Source organism: Corylus avellana, chromosome 5 (genome assembly GCF_965113065.1).
Source record: "Corylus avellana chromosome 5, dhCorAvel1.hap1.2, whole genome shotgun sequence".
NCBI classification, from domain to species: domain Eukaryota; kingdom Viridiplantae; phylum Streptophyta; class Magnoliopsida; order Fagales; family Betulaceae; genus Corylus; species Corylus avellana.
In genome coordinates this window covers 8,606,210-8,629,421 of record NC_142494.1, presented here as the reverse complement: position 1 = coordinate 8,629,421, position 23,212 = coordinate 8,606,210, and the positions used below count along the sequence as shown (strand labels likewise).

The following is a 23,212-nucleotide window of genomic DNA, read 5'->3' as shown; positions in this document are numbered from 1 at the left end:
TAGTCTCAAGAAAAAACAAAGTCTTTTTGTAGGTATTACATGGAAGTTTTGGTTTCTGCACCCTTCATTTTTTATTCACTAATTCTATTAGTGCACGAAGCTCAAAAGCATTCATATTATTATTATTATTATTTAGGCATCAATGATAGTTATTTGCTTAAAACAAAAAACGTTAAATTATTTAATGTGATTTTTTTTTTTTTTTTATATGTCTACACAAGAGGAGGAGGGGAATTCAAACTAGTAACCTCCGTTTCATTAGGCGTAGTACTAGCTGATTGAACTACTTTTTGGGTCTTGACAAATAGACAGCTCCATATAGTTTAAAAACTAGGGTAAGCAAAATAATAATAATAATAAAAAAAAGTGTTTGTAACATTGATAAAATTCGTTAATAAACACGTGTTGCTTACAATAAATTTTTTTTTTTAAAAAAATTAAATATAATCTATATATTAAAAAACAGAAAAAGAGAAAACGGGATGGTTGGTCAAGCTTCCGTTTTCTCTATTTTTTTGTTTTAAATAATTTTTATAATTTTATTGTAGGAGACATGTTACAATATATATAAAATTGGTGTTGACTTACTACATTAACAAGTTTGAGTAGTGATTTTTAGCGTACCGCCAAGCACGCCGGTGTCAAAATATTATAAAATATTATTAAAATAACATTTAAATAATAATAATAAAAATAATATTTTAACATCGGTGTGCTTACTGTTCATACACACTAATCTGCTAAAAATGACCACTCTAACAAGTTCTATCAACTTTTTGAGCCGTACAAAATATTTATTTATTTATTTTTTGCTTTCTTCAAGAAGTATTTAACCATTTTTTAAATCCCAAGAGCTATTTATCAAAGCCCATCAATTTAACACTTTTTCTTTAAAAAAAAAAAAGAAAAGCCATATTTAGTCTTTATGTTTTCACCTATTTGGATTTAGTCATTGGATTTTTAAATTCAAGAATAACGTCTTTAACTTTTGTTCAAGTTTAAAATATCTTCATCCATCACTTTACCCTCAAATTTAACAATTTATCATTTACCACATGTGTCTCTCATTAGACACATCAACATCTATCTCAAGATTCTCAATGCCTTAAAATAGGTTTATTTATCACTTTATGATGTATAAAACAAGACATGACAATCAACCTATTTTTAAATTGAGGGCTGTTGGGTATTTTAATATATTTTTTTTCAAATGATTAGGACCACATATTCATTTAAAAAAAAATATAAATCTATTTATTTATTGAATGGACAAGATCATTTGAAAAAAAGAATTTGAAAAAAAATGTTGGAATGTCTAGTATTATTCTTTTAAATATGGGCAAAATTTATGAAAATTTAAAAATTAAACACTAAAAAAGGTTTTCACGAGTCGCGAACATTCCAAAAACACTGTAATATCCCACACAAAATCCATGACAGTGACACTCACCAGAATGCACGCGCCATAAAAACCCTCTCACGGGTGGATGCATGGATCATCCATACACTTTCACGACAGCTTCGGCTATCGTACAAAGCCTCGGAGCTCTGAAAGCGATAGAAGTGTATATATATATATATATACAAAATCCCAACAAGATCCAACGCCAACTCCAGCAACCCCCCAAAAAAAAAAAAAAAAAGAAAAAAGAAAAAACTCGAAAGAAAGAGAAAGAAAAACTCACCACACAATCCCACAAAACCCATTCGTGAATCAATCGCTTCTCTCTCTCTCTCTCTCAAATTTCAAAAGGCATCTGACAAATACGTTCAACCCTTTTAAAACCTCAATTTATTATTCTCTTTCTCTCTCTCTCTCTCTCTTTCTTTAACAATTATATTATTTCGAAAAAACAATAAACCCCCCGAAAAAAGAAAAGAAAAATGGGTGCGATTAGAGAGAGAAAGACTGTTCGTTCGTTTGTTCGTAGTAGTTTGTTTAAAATCAAAAATCCCCAATCTCTTTCTTTTCTTTTCTTTTCATCATTTTTATTTATTTTCTTCTTCCTTCCCTTTTCTTTTCTTTTACTGCTTCTACTATTATTATATTTATTATTATTATTATTATTATTATTGCTATGTTTTGGTGTTCCCCAAATCTCACCGCACATCTCAATCACGCTCTTCGGTTCTTGATCTTAATAATCTCTTTTGAGAGAGGGGTTTTTGGGGAGAGAGAAACAGCAGCATGCTCTGAATCTATGCTCGCTTTTTCCTGCTTTTAGAGCGAGAAAGTGGATTTTTGCTTTCCTCTACTTCTGAGGGGGATTTTGTTGTTGTTTTTAGGGTTTTTTTTGGGGTTTGTATGAGCTTGATCTTCGGTAATGGAGGCTGCTGGTTCGGAGGGAGAGAAGAAGAAGCCGCCGGAGGGGGAGAACAAGACGAAGCGGAAAATGAAGACAGCTTCGCAGTTGGAGATTCTGGAGAAGACCTATGCCGGTTTTTTTTTGAGCTTTTTAATGAGTTGTTTTTTTTTTTTAGCTAGTGATTTTTTCATTTGTGTGAATTTTTATTTTTATTTTGTTAATTTAGTGTGAATGTTGTGGAATTTTGGTTTGGTTCAGAGGAGGCCTACCCGTCGGAGGCGTTGCGGGCTGAGCTGTCGGTGAAATTAGGGCTCTCGGATCGGCAATTGCAGATGTGGTTCTGTCATAGGCGGTTGAAGGACCGGAAGGGGCCGCCGGGGAAGAGGCAGCCCAAGGACTCTTCGGTTGGAGAGGAAATGGTGGTGGGAGAGGTGGGAAGTGAGCGCGCGTTGGGGTCAGCTTCGGCTTTAAGTCCGTTTGTGGAGTCGCGGCGAGTTGTTGGGCGGCCCGGGGTTGCGGTTGCGAGGATTGGAAGTGATGTGGCGGCAATGAGTAGGTACTATGAGCCACAACAATCTATAGCAGAGCTTCGAGCGATTGCCTTTGTGGAGGCGCAGTTGGGGGAGCCGCTGAGGGAGGATGGGCCCATTCTTGGGATGGAGTTTGATCCCTTGCCACCGGATGCATTTGGGGCGCCAATAGGTAAAGTTGGATTTTTGGGTTTTGGTTTTGTTACTGTACCTTTAATTGCTAGCATTGCTGGAAGAACATGAATGCAGTTTTTTTACTGGGAAAATATAATGCAAGTTACTTATATTACTAGTTTATTGATCTAAGCTAATGATACCAGTTGAGGTTAATTATGAGATTTTCTGAAGATGCAATCTTGATGGGATTATTTCTAGGTGTTAGGATCGTTATACTTACAGGAATAGTTTAGAAATTGCTACCTGCTAGAGTTCCTCATGATAGGAATTCAATGCTTTCATAAGCTATTTCTGGCTTAGGAGAGAGAAGGCATAGATTGCAAGGTTAAATTTCGTTACTCATGACTACTTTCTGGCATAGGAGAGGGTGGGCATGGAAATTATGCATCCTTTTTGTTCAATGCTGCAAAGCCATTTTTTTTTTCTTCAACATGCATCAACTCAAAAAGGGAACACATAGGATTTGATGTAAGAGGTTTTGTATTTCTTATGACATGCTCCTTGTGTCGCATCATGTGTTAAGTCTTAAAATCCTTTTCTTATATTCTTATACTAGACTTGAAGTATGCTCTTTTAAAGTTCTGCATAGAAGAGTAATGATTCAATTTGATTCAATTCTTACAACTTTTTAAGTGATAAAGATAGTCTAAAGTGGTTGCACCCTGCTAACCATTTTAAATCATTTTAGTAGTGGCGACAGTGGGGCAGCAGAAGCAGTCTGGACGGCCATTTGAACCAGAGCTATATGAGCGACCCGATGCTAAATCAATCAAGGTTAGACTGTTCATTCGAGTAGTGCATGGCTGTGATTAATGCCTTTGATATTTACATCCTTGACTACCTTGTTGGGTGTTCCATGCAGAGTTAACATATCATGCTGCTGCTATAGACCTGAATAATTCATTGCTAGCCCAAACTTGCATTAAAGAATTATGTTAAGATAAAAAATTGATTTGCACAAGTTCAAGTGTATGGTTGTTTTCAATTATATAAACTATACCACTTGTGGTATTTTAGTAATTAAGTGTCAGTAGCGATTCCAATAGTATAGGCTCTGTTTGGCAAAGTTTTGCAAAGCTTTTTTTTTTTTTTAAGAAAAGCACCTTTGAAACAGTTGTTATTCAAATGAATTTTCAGATGTGGCCTCCATCACTAACACTCTTAAAAATAACCACAAAATACTTTTTAGAAAACTTTCTCTACCTTTATGTAAGAATGTTTTGAAAACACACGCTCACCTTTTCAAATGTGGAGGCTGACCTTGTTACTTGTAAAATGAAATTAGACAAAAATTGGAGGCTATCCCTTCACGAAGGTGGGTCCTCCTTTCCACCTTCGGTCCATGCCCACATAGGGTGGCGGAGGTATAACTTCACATCATCACCTCCCTCTGCAATAGTGGAGATCCATCCCTGCAGAGGGTGGAACTCCATCCCCATCACGGGTGGACACCATAGCGGGTTGGTGGGGGTGGAGACCCGTCACCCCTAACATGTTGTCCGCAGGGGGGTGTGGGGGACACTCCCCATGCCTTCGGGAGAGGCATGAAGGGGATGGGTCTCCACCCCACTGCCTTCCTCAGTAGGGTGAATCTCCACCCTTGTAGAGAGTGGCGTCCGCTAGTAGGCCCAATTTTTTTTTTTTGGTTATGTTTCTTTTATGATTTGAAAACTTATCAGAACACCTTTTAGTTTTTGGCTTTTTAGAAACAATTTTTTAGTTATTAAAACTAATTTTCAGATGCGACTCCCGCATACAGCAATTTTTCAGACGTGATTCCCGCATACAGCAATTTTTCAGATGTGGTCCCCATAGACGACAATTTTCAATTTTTAGTTCTTCAAAACACAAAACTGAAAACATTTTTTTTAAAAAAACTTTACCATGCAAGCCCGTAGTTTTTGCCATCATATGTTTGTCTACTATATAAAATTAAAGAAAGAATAACAACTTAGGTGTGAAGGCTGTGTGCAAAGGTTGCAATATTGAGCACTAAAAGTAGAAGCCAAAAAAAATAGTTTTTTTTTTTAATTTTATTTTATATTTATTTTTAATTTTTTCTTAAGTTAAAAAAATAGTTAGTATTACAGTAAAAGAAAAAAGTTCTAAAATGTTTCTCTCTTAAAAAAGTTGCCAAATTGTTTTTATTTGTTTTTTATAAGTAAACGTACATTCATTAAAAAGCGCAAATTTGCACCCCAAGTACATAAGAAATATACAAGAGCGAAGCCTAGCAAGTAGCGGAGAAGAGATCTGAAAGCATTAAAATTTTAAAAACTACAATACGAGGCATCAGCCTAAAGAAAGAGGTTCTTAAAGAATAAATCCTTTAATTCAACGAAAGTCCTGACGTCCTTGCAAGGGCCACGTCATGTAGTGCTAAGGGACCGGGGTGTTACAAACTCTCTCTTTTAAACTCCTGACGTCCTTGTAAGGGCCATATCATGTAGTGCTTTAGTACCACATAGCCTAGCATTACTAGGTAGTTTTGATACCATTTGTAACAACCCAAAGAAAAGCATTAGCCACATATGCGTTATGACCCCAAAAGAATTAGTTATAAGCAAATTGACCTGTTTATGCCAAGCTCTAACCTTATAACTATGTGTCGGGTTCGTGTCGGATTCGCGGGTTATATCATAAATTGCTAGCCCTACTTGGTATTTGGTGCGACCAAGCATTGCTGCCTTATATGACCACTGCGCCTCCCCCAACCTTTGCTCTTGCTCCTTGTATGCTGGAAAATGAGCCTCTCTCTTAGTCAAAGCAAACCCATGAGGGGGTCTCCTCGCAAGAGTGACGTCATGGCCATCGCCAACCGGAGGCTGAGAAGACCCAAAGCCAAGCCAAGCCAACCTTTCCTTTTCATGACCCTCTAGAATGGTGATGGAGCCGTGTTTCCCTCCTTCGCCATATTCGTTGATGACAAAAAAAGGGCCACTTTTGTTTGCTCTTCTTTGAACAAAGAAAACTTTCAAGCCTACTTTGTTATTCTTCAAAAATTCCTTGGACACCTCTGTGTTAAGCACCTCCTTCATAGCAGCCAACAACTTTACCGAGGGAAACATAACACATATAACCCTTGCTCCTTATAAAGATACGTAAAACATGGATTTGTACTTCCAGAGCAAACTTGAAAGATTTTGGTTGAACATAAAACCATCTGGACAGACCCATCGTAACACACCAAACAGAAAAACAACACGAACACCATTGCCTGAGAAGCCAACAACTACGCACTTTGAGTCGCAAAACTATCAGCAAGCACCACAGACAAGACGAGAACATCACCCTGATAAACCAAGAGGCTACCCAAGACCTAAGATGCTAAAGAAGAAAGAGACGAGAGAAAGAAATGGCGACACGCTTGCATGCGCCATCATCATTTAATCTTAATTGTCTTGAGACTTTCTTTGAAACAATTCTCTACTCCTTCCACTCTTAAGAATATTTGCCTTACTGTTGAGGTGAGGTTGTAATAAATTTGATAGATCTGTGATATTTATCGTTCCACATGTAAATTTTACTTTATTGTTTCCACCCTGTTGTGTCAGATAGTTATAAGTCACACCAGCAGTACTTTAATGTGGGTTTTGGTTATTGAATTAGTTTTCAACATACATACATGAGATTGAGAATGTGTAAATGAAACTTTTGTTCTTCTCTGTTGTAGAGTTCACATATATATGACAAATATGGCTTGGACCCTCACAAATTCTTTAATTTCTAAAAGTTAAGCAATTTCCTGCTTGGATAAGAATCGAAAATGTGTACAATTTATGTTATTAGGTTACCATGTCCTAGGTGCCGCCATCTACTATTATTTTGCAGGAGCTGTCTTTTTATAGAAGTTAGTTCTTGAATCGCTAAGACAAATCTTTTTTTTTTGATAAGTAAGTAACTGACTTTATTAAAAGCGTAAGACGCTCCAAAGTACACTGGAAGTATTCAAGGAGGATCACATAACTAGAAAAAGAAAAACGTACAAGGAAATCATCATAGCTAATCGAAACTGGGAAAACAAACGCTACAGTCCAAAGATACAGAGTATGGAAACAATAGGATAAAATGTCCTCGAAAGACCTCTCCTCATCCTCGAAGCACCTATTATTTCTCTCTCTCCATAGACACCAAAAAAAGCAAGTAGGCACCATCTTCCAGACTGCAGCACTTCCCCCCTTCCTGCGGACCACCAACAGGCTAGCAACTCGAAAACCCGACCAAGCATCACCCATGATAACCCAAAACGACCAAAAAAGGCACTCCACAAAGCAGACGCCACCTCACAATGAAGAAGAAGATGATCCACTGTCTCCTCACTCTTCTTGCACATTCAACATCTGTTTACCACAATCACATTTCGCTTTCTAAGGTTATCTAAGGTCAGAATTTTCCCCCAAGCCGCTGACCACGCAAAAAACGCTGCCCTTGGAGGAGCCTGTGTTCGCCACACACTCTTCCAGGGGAACCTCCTCCCTTCCGAGCATGCCAAGGAGAGAAAGAGAGACTTGACCTTTAACGTACCTCTTTTGGAAGAGTTCCACCATAATCTGTCTTCCGACCCTCTTCTCACTCAAGTAGAATGTAACACCTAGGAGAAGGAGTCAAAGGCATCCACCTCCCAATCATGAGCCTCTCTAAAAAAACTCACATTCCACTGGTTGGACCCACCTAACATCTCCACGTTATCTGCAACTGAGGCATCCTTCGCACAAGCAATACTATAAAGGATCGGGAACGCTATCTTGAGAGCTGAATCTCCACACTACCAATCATGCCAAAAGCTAATCCTAGACCCATCCCCCACTTCAAATCTCGTAAAGCCTTTGAAAGTTTCCCACCCTTTCCTAATATTCTTCCATAATCCTACCCCAAACGATCCTCCAGGCTCAACAGAACACCACCCTCCCCATAAACTTCCAAACTTCGCATCTACCACAACTCTCCACGAAGCATCTCTATCCGACCCATAATGCCACAACCATTTCCCTAGAAGAGCGCGGTTGAAGACCAATAAGTTCCTAATCCCCAACCCTCCTTCCTTGATCGGAGTGCAAACCTGCGACCACTTCACCAAGTGGTATTTGAACTCTTCGCCTATCCCTCCCCAAAGAAAATTGCGCTGAAGCTTCTCAATACGCTTAGCAACACTCACCGGAATAGGAAAAAGAGACAAGTAATAAGTGGGCAAGTTAGTAAGAGTGCTCTTGATAAGGGTGACCCTACCCCCTTTCGATAAATACAACCTTTTCCAGCTGGCCAACTGATATTCAATCTTCTCGATTACTCGATCCCAAATATGCTTGGACTTATAAGAGCCTCCCAATGGGAGACTAAAGTACTTCACTGGCAAAGTAGCTGCCTCACACCCTAAAATACCGGCTAACGAATCCACTTGCTCCACATTCCCCACTGGAAAAAGCATTGATTTAGCCAAATTAACTTTCAACCCAGAAGCAGCTTCAAACAACAAAAACAAACTCCGCAAGTAACGTAATTGGGCATGCCTAGCATTGCAGAAAATCAAGGTGTCATCGGCAAATAAAAGATGAGAGACTGTAGTGTTGCCGACTTTGAATCCTTCTAACAGCCCCCTATGAACCGCCGCCGAAATCATCCTATTCAAAACCTTTATCACAAACACAAACAGCAAAGGAGAGAGTGGATCCCCTTGCCTCAAACCCTTAGAGCTGCTAAAAAAACCTTTAGGAGACCCATTTACCAGAATCGAGAACCGCACTGAGGAAATGCAATGTTGAATCCAAGAACACCATACCCCTCCAAAACCACACCTCCTTAGCAAGTACATCAAGAAGCCCCAATTCATATGATCGTAAGCTTTTTCCAAGTCCATTTTGCAAATGACCCCTGGCTCCCCAGATCTCAGCCTACTACCAAGACATTCATTAGCAATCAAGATGGGATCTAGAATCTGCCTACCTTTGATGAAAGCATTTTGCAACTTGGAGATGATCTTGTCCAACACAACCTTCAATCTGTTTGCTAAAACCTTGCCAATAATTTTGTACATACCTCCCACAAGACTAATCGGGCGGAAATCTTTGAGGTTGACGGCACCGGGAATCTTCGGAATAAGCGAAATGAAAGAGGAGTTGAGGCTCTTTCATAATGTCCTCCCTCACCACTTCCCAACAAGCTTGGAAGAACGCCATAGAAAACCCATCGGGGCCCGATGCCTTATTGCCATTCATCTTAAACACTACCTTTCTAACCTCTTCCTCTTCAAAATCCCTTTCCAACCAGCTGGCCGCTCCCTCTGAAATGGAATCCAAAGAGATACCATCTACCAAAGGCCTCCAACTGTGTTGTTCAGCAAAGAGCTTTTGGTAGAAATCAACAATGTGCTCACTAATCTCATCTTGATTTGAAGAAAGATTATCCTCAATCATAAGGGACTCTATCGAGTTATATCTTCTGTTAGAGTTGGCTATGGAATGAAAGAATTTAGTGCACTTGTCCCCTTCCTTTAATCAAAACACCCTAGATTTCTGTCTCCAACTAATCTCTTCCATAAGAGTGCACTTCTCTAATTCTCGAACAACCTCGGCCTTCCTCGCTAACTCCTCCTCGATCAAAGCCCTACAGATCTGTGGAGCAAAATAAGAAAAAAGAAAAAAAAATAGTTATATGGCTTGAGAGGACGCATGCGTAATTTTTACTAATGTGTCAAGGAACCTTGAGTTTGTCAGGGTTATAATCCAAATTTCTGATGTACACACAATGTACGCTGCCACTTTAGAATAATTTCTTTGTTTCTTTTGAAAAATTCTATCTAAACTCTGAAGTGTTTGTCTTGTGGTTCTGGATGTATTGGTTGCATCTTTTGTTGTGGGCTCTGCTACTTCCCTTTTATTCACTTATCTTTTTACTATTTTCCACTCTTTTCTATTCATTACTCTATTTTTTTTACGTATCTGAGGTTCTCTCTTTCTCTGTGTAGAACGTTTCTGCTGTACCTTTGTTTTCCTTTGACGTTTGTCTTTTGAACATGCTTATTTTCCAAGGTGGATCATCCTTTTGTTTCTTTATTTACTATGTCTCTTTAACCTAAAAAAAAGAAAAAAAGCCATATATATTCACATGGTTCGTCCTCAGGGTGCTGGCAGGGCTCTCCATGAATACCAGTTTCTTCCTGAGCAGCCAACTGTCAGAACTGATGCATACGAGAGAGTTGCCCCATCTTACCACTATGGTTCACCTGCTGAAGGTCCAAATTCGAGGACTTCATCATTATCATCTGGGCGCTCATTCATGCATGGGAATGAACAAGTACCTTCTGGATATGGTTTTCAAGGTCAGGTGCCTGGTCTAAATCTTTTGCCTCAACAAGGCATGCAGGCTCACCTCTTGCCCTCTGTTTCGGTAGAGAATGACACTGTTGCACGAAAGAACACCTTTGCAAACATTAGAGATTCTCATTTTGGTGCTCACCCAATAACTCGAATGGAAAATCCGTTCATATCGCCTGACAGGAGGGTCACCCTGGAAGAGGATGTTTCACGGATGGAGAGGAAGCGCAAGGTATCTCGCACTATGAAGCATTTCATTCTTTTCAACTAATGACCAGCAGTTAATGCAATTGTTATTCTCCTCCTGCAGAGTGAGGAAGCAAGAATAGCACGGGAAGTTGAAGCCCATGAGAAAAGGATTCGGAAAGAGCTTGAAAAGCAAGATATTTTGAGGCGTAAGGTGTGGCGCATACTGTTCCTAAATTTTGTCTGTAAACCTTATTTGTTGTAAACTAATATATTTTTCTTTTGCATTAGAGAGAAGAGCAAATGAGGAAAGAGATGGAGAAGCATGATCGTGAAAGGAAGAAGGAAGAAGAAAGGCTGTTGCGAGAAAAGCAACGAGAGGAGGAAAGATACCAAAGGGAGCAAAGACGTGAACTGGAGCGGAGGGAGAAGTTTTTGCAGAAGGAGTCAGTAAGAGTAAGTTCAAGAATCTTACGTTATAGCTACTTCCTTATAACTTAACATGTGAGGATAATTTATAATTATGTTCGTAACAGATTGAAGAACTTTTTTTTTTTTTTTTTTTAAAAAAAGGAGTTGTTATAATGTTGGTTCATGTACTCACTTGTAAAAAAAATGTTTGTTCATGTACTCAGGCTGAGAAGTTGAGACAAAAAGAAGAACTTCGCAGGGAAAAGGAGGTAGCAAGGCTTAAAGCTGCTAATGAGAGAGCTATTGCTCGTAGAATTGCAAAAGAATCAATGGAACTCATTGAGGATGAACGCCTGGAACTCATGGAGTTAGCCACCTCCTGCAAGGGGTTGCCCTCAATAGTCTCTCTTGACTATGAAACTTTGCAAGATCTCGAGTTATATAGAGGTAGACTTTGACATCCCTTATATTCTGTTCAAGTTTTTAGGGCTATGTATTTTATGGGACAAATCTGCAGATTTTGGCATTGAATCATGCATCAGGAACTTAATAAGACTCCTTTGAGCTTAAGTTTGAGATATAAAAGTTAATTCTTAGGGTTTTGGTTGAGCAACACTGTATAGAAGTAATGGTCTTGTGATGCTTTTCCAGTTTTCTCTCTCTAAATTCTGAATGAGTTTATGCCTGTAAATTTACTTTTCATGGAGAAAGCATTTTTTGTGAACCACTTGTTTCGTAAAAAAAAGGTGTATAACTTGTTCTGTTGATAGAAGTTACATTTTGAGGAGAATTTTGACCAGAACAATATTTCATTGTCTTGAAAACCTGAAAGAAACATACTTAGATGATGATAACTTATCCCGATAATAAGAGATGATGATATAAATAAAAATAGTACTGATTTGGGCATACTGGTGTCTGGACAACCCATCCATCCTCTTAGTTAGATTGGAGTGTTGAATTTAAAAGTAGTTATTATTATGCTTTGACAATTTTTGTGACCTGAGTTGAATAATCACGATATTTTTCTGGGTGAAAAAAAAAATAGATGAAGTTATTCATATTAGTATGAACTCTCATCCTTTACATGGAGGTCTAAAATTATTTTTTATTTTGTCTATTCTACAATATAAAAGTTTGACTAGTTCGATAATTATTAGTTTTATTAATTGGATTTGGCTTAGGCGCAGGGGCGGAACCGGGATTTTAGATGGGAGGGGACATTAGGGCTAGGTATTGGTTAAATCAGTGTTGGCAGCCCGTTTTTGCCTACTGAACCAACCAAGTCGGTTAGTTAACCGACTTTATAGCGATATATATATTAATTTCGACAATTTCGGTTAATTCGGTAAAGTTGGTTAATTGTCTGTCGGTTAAGTTGGTTAACTTTTATGTGCCAAATCTCTTTTTGGGCCAAATGGGTTGTTTTTGGGCCAAGCCTATTTTTATGGGCCAAATCCCAAATGGGTTGTTTTTGGGCCCAAATGTTTTTTTAGGGCTAAACAAGTGTTTATTGGCCATGTTTATAAGCACCTTTAACATATTCATTATCTTAGATTATTACAAAGTGTCATTAATATAGATAAAATTAAATGAGAACTGGTTAGTATTGCTAGGACGCTGCCCTATCATACCTTGGCGGTTATGTTTTCGGTTAAGTTGGTTAAGTTGTTTTCAGTTCGGTTCGGTTCGGTTACCAACGTCGGTATAAATTTTTATTTTGACTACCAGAAGTTGGTAGGCGGTAATTGGATATTTTGCCCACAGGACATAACTAAAAAAAGAACATATTTTAGGGTAAAAAATTAATTTTGGAGGGTTGAAGTCATAAAGAAACATAAAATTTAGAGGGAATTTTATGTGGCTCTTGTATTTATCCAAGAGACAAATATGGTCAGAACATCAAAAATTGGATATAGTTAGAATAATTGCACCATTGCACTTGGTCATATTGTCAACTTCCTTATCATGTAAATTCTTTTGTTAGTATGCAACCTTGCATTAATATTTCTGTTTTGCTACTCAGTTGCTTAACTTCAATATTGACTACCTGAATCTTATATTTTTGGCATGATATGTATAGTTGAATTTTGATCTTTGGAGCAGCTAACATTGTGCGTGTTTTAGATATGCGGACTGTTTTCCCACCCAAACCTGTCCAATTGAAAAGGCCTTTTACTGTACAACCTTGGTGCGACTCGGAGGAAAGCGTAGGGAATCTTCTTATGGTGAGTCTTAGCAAATGTATTTTCTCAGGTTTCTTCTACTCAGCTTTTCCTGGTATGAATATGAAGTCCATTTGAGACTGGAATGCTTCAGGAAAATATATCTAAATTAGAAGGCTTATTCTCTTTGTATACATGTAAAATCAGGGACCCAATTGTAAATGTATTTTAAATGCTTATTTATTTATTTTTTTTGTGAGGGGGGTGGGGGGTGTTTGATCATGCTTGAGGCTGTACGGCTACAAAAAAATTGAAGGAGAGTTGTATGGAGAAGTTTATTCTCCATGCCCCTTTGATTGTCCATTTCGTTTTGTCATGTTTTGGCCAATTTCAGAATTATCAGTTACCCTTTGCTTTGTCCTGTCATATGCACCTTAATTCGTATCTTGTCACCAGCATGGTGCTCTGCTTATGTTTAGCCAGTATCAAACCTCCTTTTGTTATGCAATAGAAATTTGAATTTAAATTGTTATTGATGTTATTTTATTTATATAGCATTACCCCTATTGGTAACTTAAAAAAAAAAAAAAAAAAAAAAAGAAAGAAGCATCATCAAGGAGGTGAATTCTTGTGCTGAAATCCTGATTATTTTAGCAGCTTGTCAGTCTAGCATCTATATCCCTGCTTATACAAAATATTTTTTCATCTTTTCAGATGTACTGAATTGTGACATATGTTTTTAGGTTTGGAGGTTCTTAATTACTTTTGCTGATGTTCTTGGACTTTGGCCGTTTACTTTGGATGAGTTCATCCAAGCTTTTCATGACTACGTAAGTAAAGATCTGCGTGCTTGTGTGTTGCAAGTATTTTTTGTGATAGGATTCTATGTTGTTTTGTTCTTATTGGCATTCAAAGCATCCTTTGGTCTCTGGCATCCTAGGATTCGAGGCTGTTGGGTGAGATACATGTTTCTCTTCTGAGATCTGTCATAAAAGATATTGAAGATGTTGCCAGGACACCCTCTACCGGGCTGGGAGCAATTCAAAATAGTGCTGCGAATCCTGGAGGTGGGCATCCGCAGATTGTTGAAGGGGTAAGTTATTGAGTAGTGGCTGTAACTTGTGCAATTTTGTTCTTCTTTTTTTTTTTTTGTTTTTTGTTCCGTCTCTTCTTTTGTTTCCATCAAAATTCTTAGATATCTTGTAATTTTTTTTCTTCAAAATGGCATTCTTTATCAGGCATATGCTTGGGGTTTTGATATACGTAACTGGCAGCTCCACTTAAATCCCTTGACATGGCCGGAAATTTTGCGGCAATTTGCTCTATCAGCAGGTTTTGGGCCACAACTGAAGAGAAGGAATATTGAACAGACTTATAATCGTGATGACAATGAGGTGACATCCATTCAGCACTTGTATCAGTGTAAAAGCTGGCTACTTTTTGTTGTGTCATTTCTTCCAACAAGTGATTAACTTTCTGATGCTTGTGTTATGGATGGCTTGATTGCTGTATGTCATTATGTAGTAATCTTGTTATTGAATGCATTTGAAAAAAATACCTCTTCTACATTTTAAGATTTTTAGCTCCAGGTGTTTGATTATTTAACTTTTCTTTGTGCTAAAGCCTATCTATTAAGAATGCCATGCTGAATTTGTGAATGGTCAAATTTTCTATGCTTTTACTTGGGGTGCAGCTTGGTTTAGGTCATACTGGTTCAGCCTAAAACCCAGAATAGATGTGACTTGGTCTTTTTTTTTCCCCTCTTTAATGAACCAAGTCGCATTCGACACCTAGCCACTTTGTGGTTTGTTTTGAGTTGGTAGAAAGTTTTCTGATGATCATATGCCTTTTCTTTCTTTTTCTTTTTTTCTTTCTGAATATTGTTGATTCTTTTTTAATGTTGAATATCAAATATTTGTTGGCGCCCCGATTGAACAGCTTCATGTTCTGAATCCCTAAACTTCCCTCAGAAGTGGGAGAGCAAACCTTGCACTTACTAATTAGGTGATATTTGAATTCTTCACCTATCCCACCCCATAAGAATCTTTTCAACAACACAATCCCAAATAAACTTGGCCTTGTAACAGACCCCAACAGAAGACCAAGATAGTTGATCAATGATGATGGTTTTGTGCAAAATTTAAGCACTATTAGTCAACTTTTGTGATCGCTTCTATATTCAGATTCCCCACACCTAAATTTGATGTATGTGATTACTTAAATTTTGATTGCTTTGTATTCAGAACTCTCTTTTTTAGGCATGGTGCTTCAATGCTAAAAATTGATCCTAGTGGTTACTACTCTCTCTCTCTCTCTTGTTTTTTGACCAATTTCCAGTTGGCTAAACTTATTACTTTGACCGGTGGTGTTGTATCTAGATGCTGCATTTTAGAGGTGTTTTAAAGAGTAATGCTAGGGACTATCTTTTTATCCTCTTTTAATTCTCCTACACTTGATGTGGCTTTCAAAATCACCATTGGATCAAAATTCAAGTATGATTCATCTAAAATTTAATGGTGATTTTAAAAGCTACATCAACTTTAGGAGGATAAAAAGATGGTCCTTAACATTACTCTATTTTAAAGCCTTTTTTTCCCTAATTCATGTTAAATGTACAACCGAGTATTAATGATTTTTGGTGTTATGTGTTCACATTGACATTGTTTTCCTTTAAAGACATGTTAATAAAGTTTCAAAAAGATTGAGGAAACTATGTCAGTAATTGGTATGAATTATGAGAGATACTGGTTCATAAACCTGTGATTGTTGAAAAGTATATTTCTAATCTAGAAATAATTACATGCATATATCAGCTTAGTGTTGAGTTCTTTCCTTTTTTCCTTTGGATGAAGTGCCTGAAGAGATCCGGATATGTTCATTTAACTCTTTCCATTTTACTTATCAAAAAAAAAAGAAAGAAAACTCTTTCCAGTTTGTTTTACAATTTTATTCCCCTGGTGCAATGCAGGGTAATGATGGTGAAGATGTAATTTCTAATTTGCGCAATGGAGCAGCTGTTGAAAATGCTGTTGCTATAATGCAAGAGAGGGGTTTTTCTAATCCACGCAGATCTAGGCATCGATTGACACCTGGAACTGTCAAATTTGCAGCATTTCATGTTCTTTCTCTTGAGGGAAGTATGGGCCTTACCATATTAGAGGTTGCAGAAAAGATTCAGGTAACTCTAGTTTGGTGATTGTATGAGCTCTGTTTATGTGTATTTAACTAATTCGTTTATTAGCTTATCTATTTTGTTATTAGAAATCTGGGCTTCGGGATCTCACTACAAGCAAGACACCCGAAGCTTCTATTGCTGCTGCCTTATCTAGGGATTCAAAACTTTTTGAGAGGACAGCCCCATCAACATATTGTGTACGTCCTCCCTATCGGAAGGATCCGGCTGATGCTGAGGCAATACTTTCTGCAGCCAGGGAAAGAATCCGGATATTTAAAAGCGGGATTGTGGATGGAGAAGATGCTGATGATGCTGAAAGAGATGGAGATTCTGAAAGTGATGTAGGAGAGGATCCTGAGGTTGATGATTTAGGTGCTGAAATAAATCCAAATAAAGAAGACCACAATTCCGAAGAAGCTATCAAATTCAGTGCAACTCCTGTGGGAAGTGGTAAGGGAAGTGATGATTTTATGGAAACTCCACAAGTCGGTCTCGGGAATGCTGATGAAGGTTTGTCTCCAATGCAGTCTAGAGTGATAAATGAGGATAAAGATACTGGTTCTCTTATTGCACAGTCTATTGATGTCTCTGGAATCGGCAATAGTGTGGCCATTGTTAATCAAGAAGATACAGATATTGATGAAAGCAATCCTGGTGAACCTTGGGTTCAGGGACTTATGGAAGGAGAGTACTCTGATCTGAGTGTTGAGGAGCGCCTTAATGCACTCATTGCTTTAATTGGTGTTGCAATTGAAGGAAACTCAATTCGCGTTGTCCTTGAGGTATCATTTCCTCAATTTTTTTTTTTTTTTTTTTTTTTTTTAAAAAAAAGTAATTTGTTGAATTGCTTTTGATTGTCTGATCTGAAATGAGAATGGTTTTCAGGAACGATTAGAAGCAGCAAATGCTCTAAAAAAGCAAATGTGGGCAGAAGCACAACTTGATAAACGCCGTATGAAAGAAGAATTTGTAATGAAGATGCATTTTTCACCATTTACGGGGAACAAGACGGAACATAACCTTACAATTTCTTTGGCAGAGGGTAGGCAAAGTCCATTTCCTACAGGCAATGACAAAAACAATGAGACGTCTGTGGCCCCTGCCGTCCAGCAAGAACAGTTAAATGATTTACAGAATGACCAAAATTACCTTAGCCGTTTGCCCTCTGAAGATAACCTGCAAATGCAAGATTACTCTGCTGGTGCAGAGAATCTTCCATATCAGCAAGCAGCGTATATCGCTGAAAGGTCACGCTCGCAGCTAAAATCTTACATTGGGCATAAGGCAGAAGAGATGTGTGTGTATAGATCACTGCCTCTTGGTCAGGATCGTAGACGTAATCGATACTGGCAATTCATTACATCTTCTTCTCGAAATGATCCGGGCTGTGGCAGGATCTTTGTTGAATTGCATGATGGATGTTGGAGGCTTATTGATTCTGAAGAGGTACTTTTCTCTTTGGCGAGCCATTATATGCTTTAGCAGTCTCTATAAGATTATTACACTAATGCATGCATCTATTTTTTATATGAATTTTTTGTGCTTTTTATTTTTGTTTGTGTAGTAGCAGCTGTTCTACATTCTCCTTGCCCTTTTGTATTTGATGGCAGTAGACGCAAGAGATGTTTGCTACTTTAGGATCTTCGGTGCTAAAACACGGCATTTTTGCCATGTGCAGTATTTGATGGGTGTTTAATATTTTATTTTATCTTCTTCTAGTGCTACTTATCCTGAAACATTGACCAGTTAATTTTTCTAAGATTGCCTACGCATACATATTCCATATTGCCCATGCTGGTTTTCATCAGTTTCTACCATCTACATGCAGGGTTTTGATGCTCTGTTGTCATCTTTAGATGTACGTGGGGTTAGAGAATCTCATTTGCACACGATGTTGCAAAAGATCGAGATGTCCTTCAAGGAATCTTTTAGGAGGAATATGCATTGTGCTAACATGAGGAGACATAATGGAGACTCTGTCAAAACAGAAGCCATTGAAATGCCTCCTGGCCCTGATTGCAGCATAGGTACTGATAGCCCTAGAAGTACTGTGTGTGTCTCTGATTCTGATATGTCAGAGACCTCAACATCTTTTGCAATTGAGCTTGGAAGAAATGAAGGTGAAAAAAATGATGCATTGAAGAGATATCAGGATTTTGAAAAATGGATGTGGAAAGAATGCTTTAATTCCTCGGTATTATGTGCAATGAAGTATGGGAAAAAAAGGTGTACACAGTTGCTGGGTACATGTGATTACTGTCATGATATTTATTCTTTTGAAGACAACCACTGTCCTTCCTGCCATAAGACATACAGTTCATCTGGGAGCAGCTTAAATTTTTCTGAACATGTGTCTCAATGTGAAGAGAAACCGAAGGTGGGTCCTCATTGTACTTGGTGTGGTTCACTCTCAGCTCCTGTCCAGATACGATTACTTAAGTTGCTGTTAGCTTTGGTTGAGGTATGCCTGCAGTTTATACGCTTGTATATATTTTTCAAGTTATTAGAGTTTCAGTTTATAACAGAAATATTGTATTTTGAATGGCCGTTTGCGAACTTTGTTGGCTGATTATTACTTTTTTTTGGGGGGGGGGGGGGGTGGGGGTGGGGGGTTAAATGTTCATGCAGCTTATATTGTCTTGATTCTGACTTGGCAGGTTTCTCTTCCACCAGAAGCTCTTCAACCTCTTTGGACTGACAGTCATCGAAAATCATGGGGCATGAAATTGCACTCCTTATCATTGGCTGAAGACCTTCTTCAGGTTATAAGTTAGCCTTGTTCGAAGGGATATGCATTAGAGCTTCCAAACATCATTCTCGTTATATTTGCTTGTGATTTCAAATTTCTTCATTTTCTTGTCCATTCCTGGAGTATGAGAGTTAATGATACTGTAACTAGTTAGTGGGCCTTTTCATTAATAAATGGATACTGATATTAGAAACCACATGATATCTTACAATGTGGGTTCCAAATTCCATTTACATGTGTCTCTCCGGGAAAACAGGAGTGAATTTAGGATGCAATACGAGGGTTTGAAAATTTGGGAACACCTGTGGCAGCCATGGGAGAAAGGTGAAGTTGCTCTCTTTAGAGTGATTTTCAGTTTTGCCAATTTAGAGTTTTTCTTGTGTGGGGGGCTTATGTGCAACATCAGATTAGGACAAGTCATAAGGTTTCAAAGATCGTGTTTTAAGGAGTCTAGGGTTAAAACACTTTTGATTTGTGTTTTTATTTTAGACATTTATGGTTATTTTTGTAATGAGGGACAGATCTGTAATTTTATGCAACTCCTACGAATTTACCCTTTCCTTTGTATGCTTGAAACCCTAAAACCCCAGCCTTCAAATCCTTCACCGGCTTCTGCTAGTAAATTCCATCCATTTTGTTCACTTTTCCAAGCATTCTCTGCTATTGAATCCTATATTTGTTTACCCTGGATGGCATTCGCCAGCCTAAATTCACAATTTTTTAAAACCTTAAAGCTTACCACAACCACAAGCACATGGGTTTCCCAAAACCTGTCCTACATCAGCATGGAAATGCAAAAGTTGCAAAGGGGAAATTTGAAATGGTCGACCAAGTATGCTGGATGCCTGTACACCCACTGATATTGGAAATTGGAAAGACACCAGAATCAATGGGAGGTGATGCCACTGGGAACAGAAGTTTAAATACTTATTATGGCAAGTTTTTGCTCTCTGGTTTATTGATGGCTTTTCGATGTTGCCTTTTCATGGTCATTCGAAATGATTTTCATCAGCGAATAGTTCGATCACTTATCAAAAAGTAAAGGAAAATGGAAGCACGTGTTGAAAACAGTGTCTTAGCTGTGTTTCTCATTTGTAGGTGTACTTTTGGAGAACTTACCAAGTAGTAGAATGTGTTTGTGTTCTTTTGCAGATTATGACATCATTGGAAGGTGCCATAAAGAGGGACTATTTGTCTTCAAACTTTGAGAGCACCAGTGAGCTGTTGGATTACTCTAACCCTTCAGGACGTTCGTTTGGTTCTGAAACAGTTCCTGCACTTCCATGGATACCACATACAACTGCTGCTGTGGCTCTAAGGTTCATGGAATTCGACTCATCAATCTCATATATTCTGCAGCAGAAGGTGGACTCTCAGAAGGACAAGGGTTCTTGGGTTATAGTGAGTATTCTTTTCATGTTACTACTGAATTATGTCAAATGGAGAAAATAAATAAATTCAAATAAAGAACGGTTACATGCCTTCACCAGTAGCTTTCACTTCAGCACTAGGTTTCATATCTTGATAAAGGAAGTTTGTAAAACAACAATTCTAGTAGGCTGGAGAGGCTTTATCTCCCGCTGGATGGATGGTTTAACGGCAAAGAGTAGGGAAAGAGTCAGTATGGAGGTTAAAAAAAGAAAGATCACTCTTTGTTTTCAAGTGTGTCATGTTGTAAAAGATCTGTCGGCGCAAAGCGGAAATTGGAACACATTACCTATATAATAGAAATCGTTCTTTTGACTTAGTAGCTCAATCCTACCTAAATACAAAGGTCAGACTTGACATGCAGTACAGTGGTTTTAATTAGACAAATTTTGTCTGGAAAGGAATAGCATGGACATTTATGCAAGTGTGTACCTGTGTAGGTGTGTGCATGCGTGTGTGAATGTCTTCCTATTCTACCATTTCTTAAATCCCCGTGTGTGTGTGTGTGTGTGTGTGTGTGGATTTGTTATGTGCTACAGTGGTAAAGATACCAACTGGTGAATTGTCATATAGTGGCTAATATTTTAAGATTTTTACATGGACAATAAGTGAAGTTTGAAGGAGATTTTTTCCCATCTCTTTGCTGTCTGTCTCTCTCCCCCCCCCCGCCTCCCTTCAAAGTATTAACATGTGTTGAGGATTCTAGATATTAGTACCTCTTCGATAAAAGAAAGTAGGAATATGGAATATGAAGTGTGAGTTACTTGTTAAAGAGCATGAGTATTCGATACTTATCAAAAAAAAAAAAAGAGCATGAGTATTCGATAAAAGAAAGGTTTGTAAACATGTGAGTATTCAGTTCTAGAGTAAACTGTATATCTATAAAGATTTAATCTTATATTTAAGGAGGTGCCAATTTATTGTGGCTGAAAGCATGGTGAGCTGAGGCATATGGTCCTAGCCGCCTCACAGGCACATCGGTCTCGGGGAATATGATTCTTTGGGCCATGCCTTGGAGGTGCATTTTGGGCACACTTTCCAAATATGTCTTGGTCTTGACACGGTTTGTGCCGCTTACAATGGAAGTATCTGAACATAGATTTCTGGCATGTGTTAAACGGGTGGAATGCTATACTCCAAGTCCAGCTAAATGTCAGAGATGCAGGGCAACATTTGTGGCTTGATAACATAAGTTACCAGTAGTTCTGACCTCCCGAGGCTGACTGCTCCTTTTGGTTAAATTTGTGCTTTGATTGATTAATGTTCTTATTAACAAATATACACCTGACGTTCTTTTTTTATTTTTTATTTTTCAGAAGCTTCCATCAAAATATGCTATCGGCAAGAATTCAAAAGATGATGGTACAGCTCATGCACCATATAAAGATGAACATCTTAAGGAAGAGAACTGGGTTGATTCAACTATTGGACTTACTAGCTCTGGTCGTGGACGAGGGGGCCGTGGAAGGGCCCGTGGTCGTACTCGTGGTGGAAGATCAGAAAGAAGGGTCATTCGTTCCAGAGCTGAATCTCGCAAAAAAAGTGCAACCACTAACAGCGACAGATTTGGGCAGATACTGGGATGGAAAGGGCGACCACGTGGACGAGGAGGGCGTGGGCGAGGTCGTCGGAGCATTAGAAGCAGGCAGAGATCTGCAAAGGTAGTTATAGTTGATAGAGAAAAAGAGAGTCCCAAAGAGATCATCCTTGAGAAATCACCAAGTGACTTGGTCAGGGAAGAGTGGAGTGGGGATGAAAACATGCGGTTGCAAGTGGAGGACGGTGGAAATACTAGCAGTTCCGAAAGATCGGATTACGACGATGAAAATGGTCTGGCAACAGGAGATGAGTTTGATGATAATGTGATGGATGAGTATGCCCCTCCCTATAATGGCAGGCCTGATAACTTGCTGCAGAGTACCTATTATAACGTAGATGTAGAAGAAGAAGAAGAAGAAGAAGATGATGATGATGAAGAAGATGATGGTGGTGGTGATGACAATGAAGGGGATGCGGAAGATGTGCAAGGGGATGTTGATATGGAGGAATATATAAATGGAGACTCAGATGAGGAGGGAGACGGGTATGGAGACGGAGGCGGAGAGCCGAAAGTTGGCCAAGATGAAGCTGCAAGATATACATCCTCAGATTACAGCGAGTGAAGAAATGACGACATTGTTATTGTATAAGAGACGTTTCATCATTGTTTTGCCTTCTTTTTTATCTGTAAATGGTGCAGAACCATCCCTGTAATCCAACACTTTCTATAAAGGTGCAAAGCACATTTACTGAAATTGAATATGAATGGATATCTCTCTACCTTTGAGCTATGGCCCTCTCTGTAGTAAGGTAGAGGGTGACGTCGTGGATTCAAGCCCCACCGGTTCTTCTGTAATTTACCAATCGAAAAAGGTTAAAAAAGAATATATATATATATAATGGACATATTTTTCACTCCCCCATGTGGTCGGTTTTCATCATTCTAATAGACGATGTAAAGACATGTTTAATCTCTGAAACATCGTCGAATTTTTCATATTCATCCTTTGAAAATTCTGTCTTCCAAATTAATCCAGTTGTTCAAATGGACCTTTTCGGAAATCGCTTGATTCATTTGGAACAATAAAATTTTTTAGGGATGAACTTGAAACTCGGTTGATTTTTCCAAAATATAAATATACTTCAACCTGAAGCTACGAGGAAAAAGACAATTTTTTTTTGAAAAAAATAATAATAAAATAAAATGAAGATTAAAAAAAAAAAAAAAAAAAAAAA

The 23,212-nt window shown here is 38.2% G+C and overlaps 1 protein-coding gene across 2 annotated transcripts; it reads left to right on the top strand.

Moving 5' to 3' along the window:
* Positions 1 to 1,673: 1,673 nt before the first annotated feature.
* On the top strand, positions 1,674 to 22,797 carry RLT2 (Homeodomain-like transcriptional regulator). 2 transcript variants are annotated; one of them, XM_059596356.2, is made up of 18 exons: positions 1,674 to 2,439; positions 2,565 to 3,008; positions 3,705 to 3,787; positions 10,130 to 10,555; positions 10,634 to 10,723; positions 10,801 to 10,965; positions 11,145 to 11,367; positions 13,048 to 13,148; positions 13,829 to 13,915; positions 14,026 to 14,178; positions 14,324 to 14,479; positions 16,054 to 16,263; positions 16,347 to 17,042; positions 17,146 to 17,706; positions 18,089 to 18,721; positions 18,918 to 19,022; positions 20,162 to 20,410; positions 21,754 to 22,797. In XM_059596356.2, exons 1-18 carry the CDS (start codon positions 2,325 to 2,327, stop codon positions 22,597 to 22,599), a joined length of 5,343 nt encoding a protein of 1,780 aa, XP_059452339.2. In that variant the 5' UTR covers positions 1,674 to 2,324; the 3' UTR covers positions 22,600 to 22,797. The 2 variants fall into 2 exon arrangements, with proteins under 2 accessions (XP_059452339.2, XP_059452338.2); XM_059596355.2 differs by having other exon boundaries at positions 3,702 to 3,787.
* Positions 22,798 to 23,212: the final 415 nt, after the last annotated feature.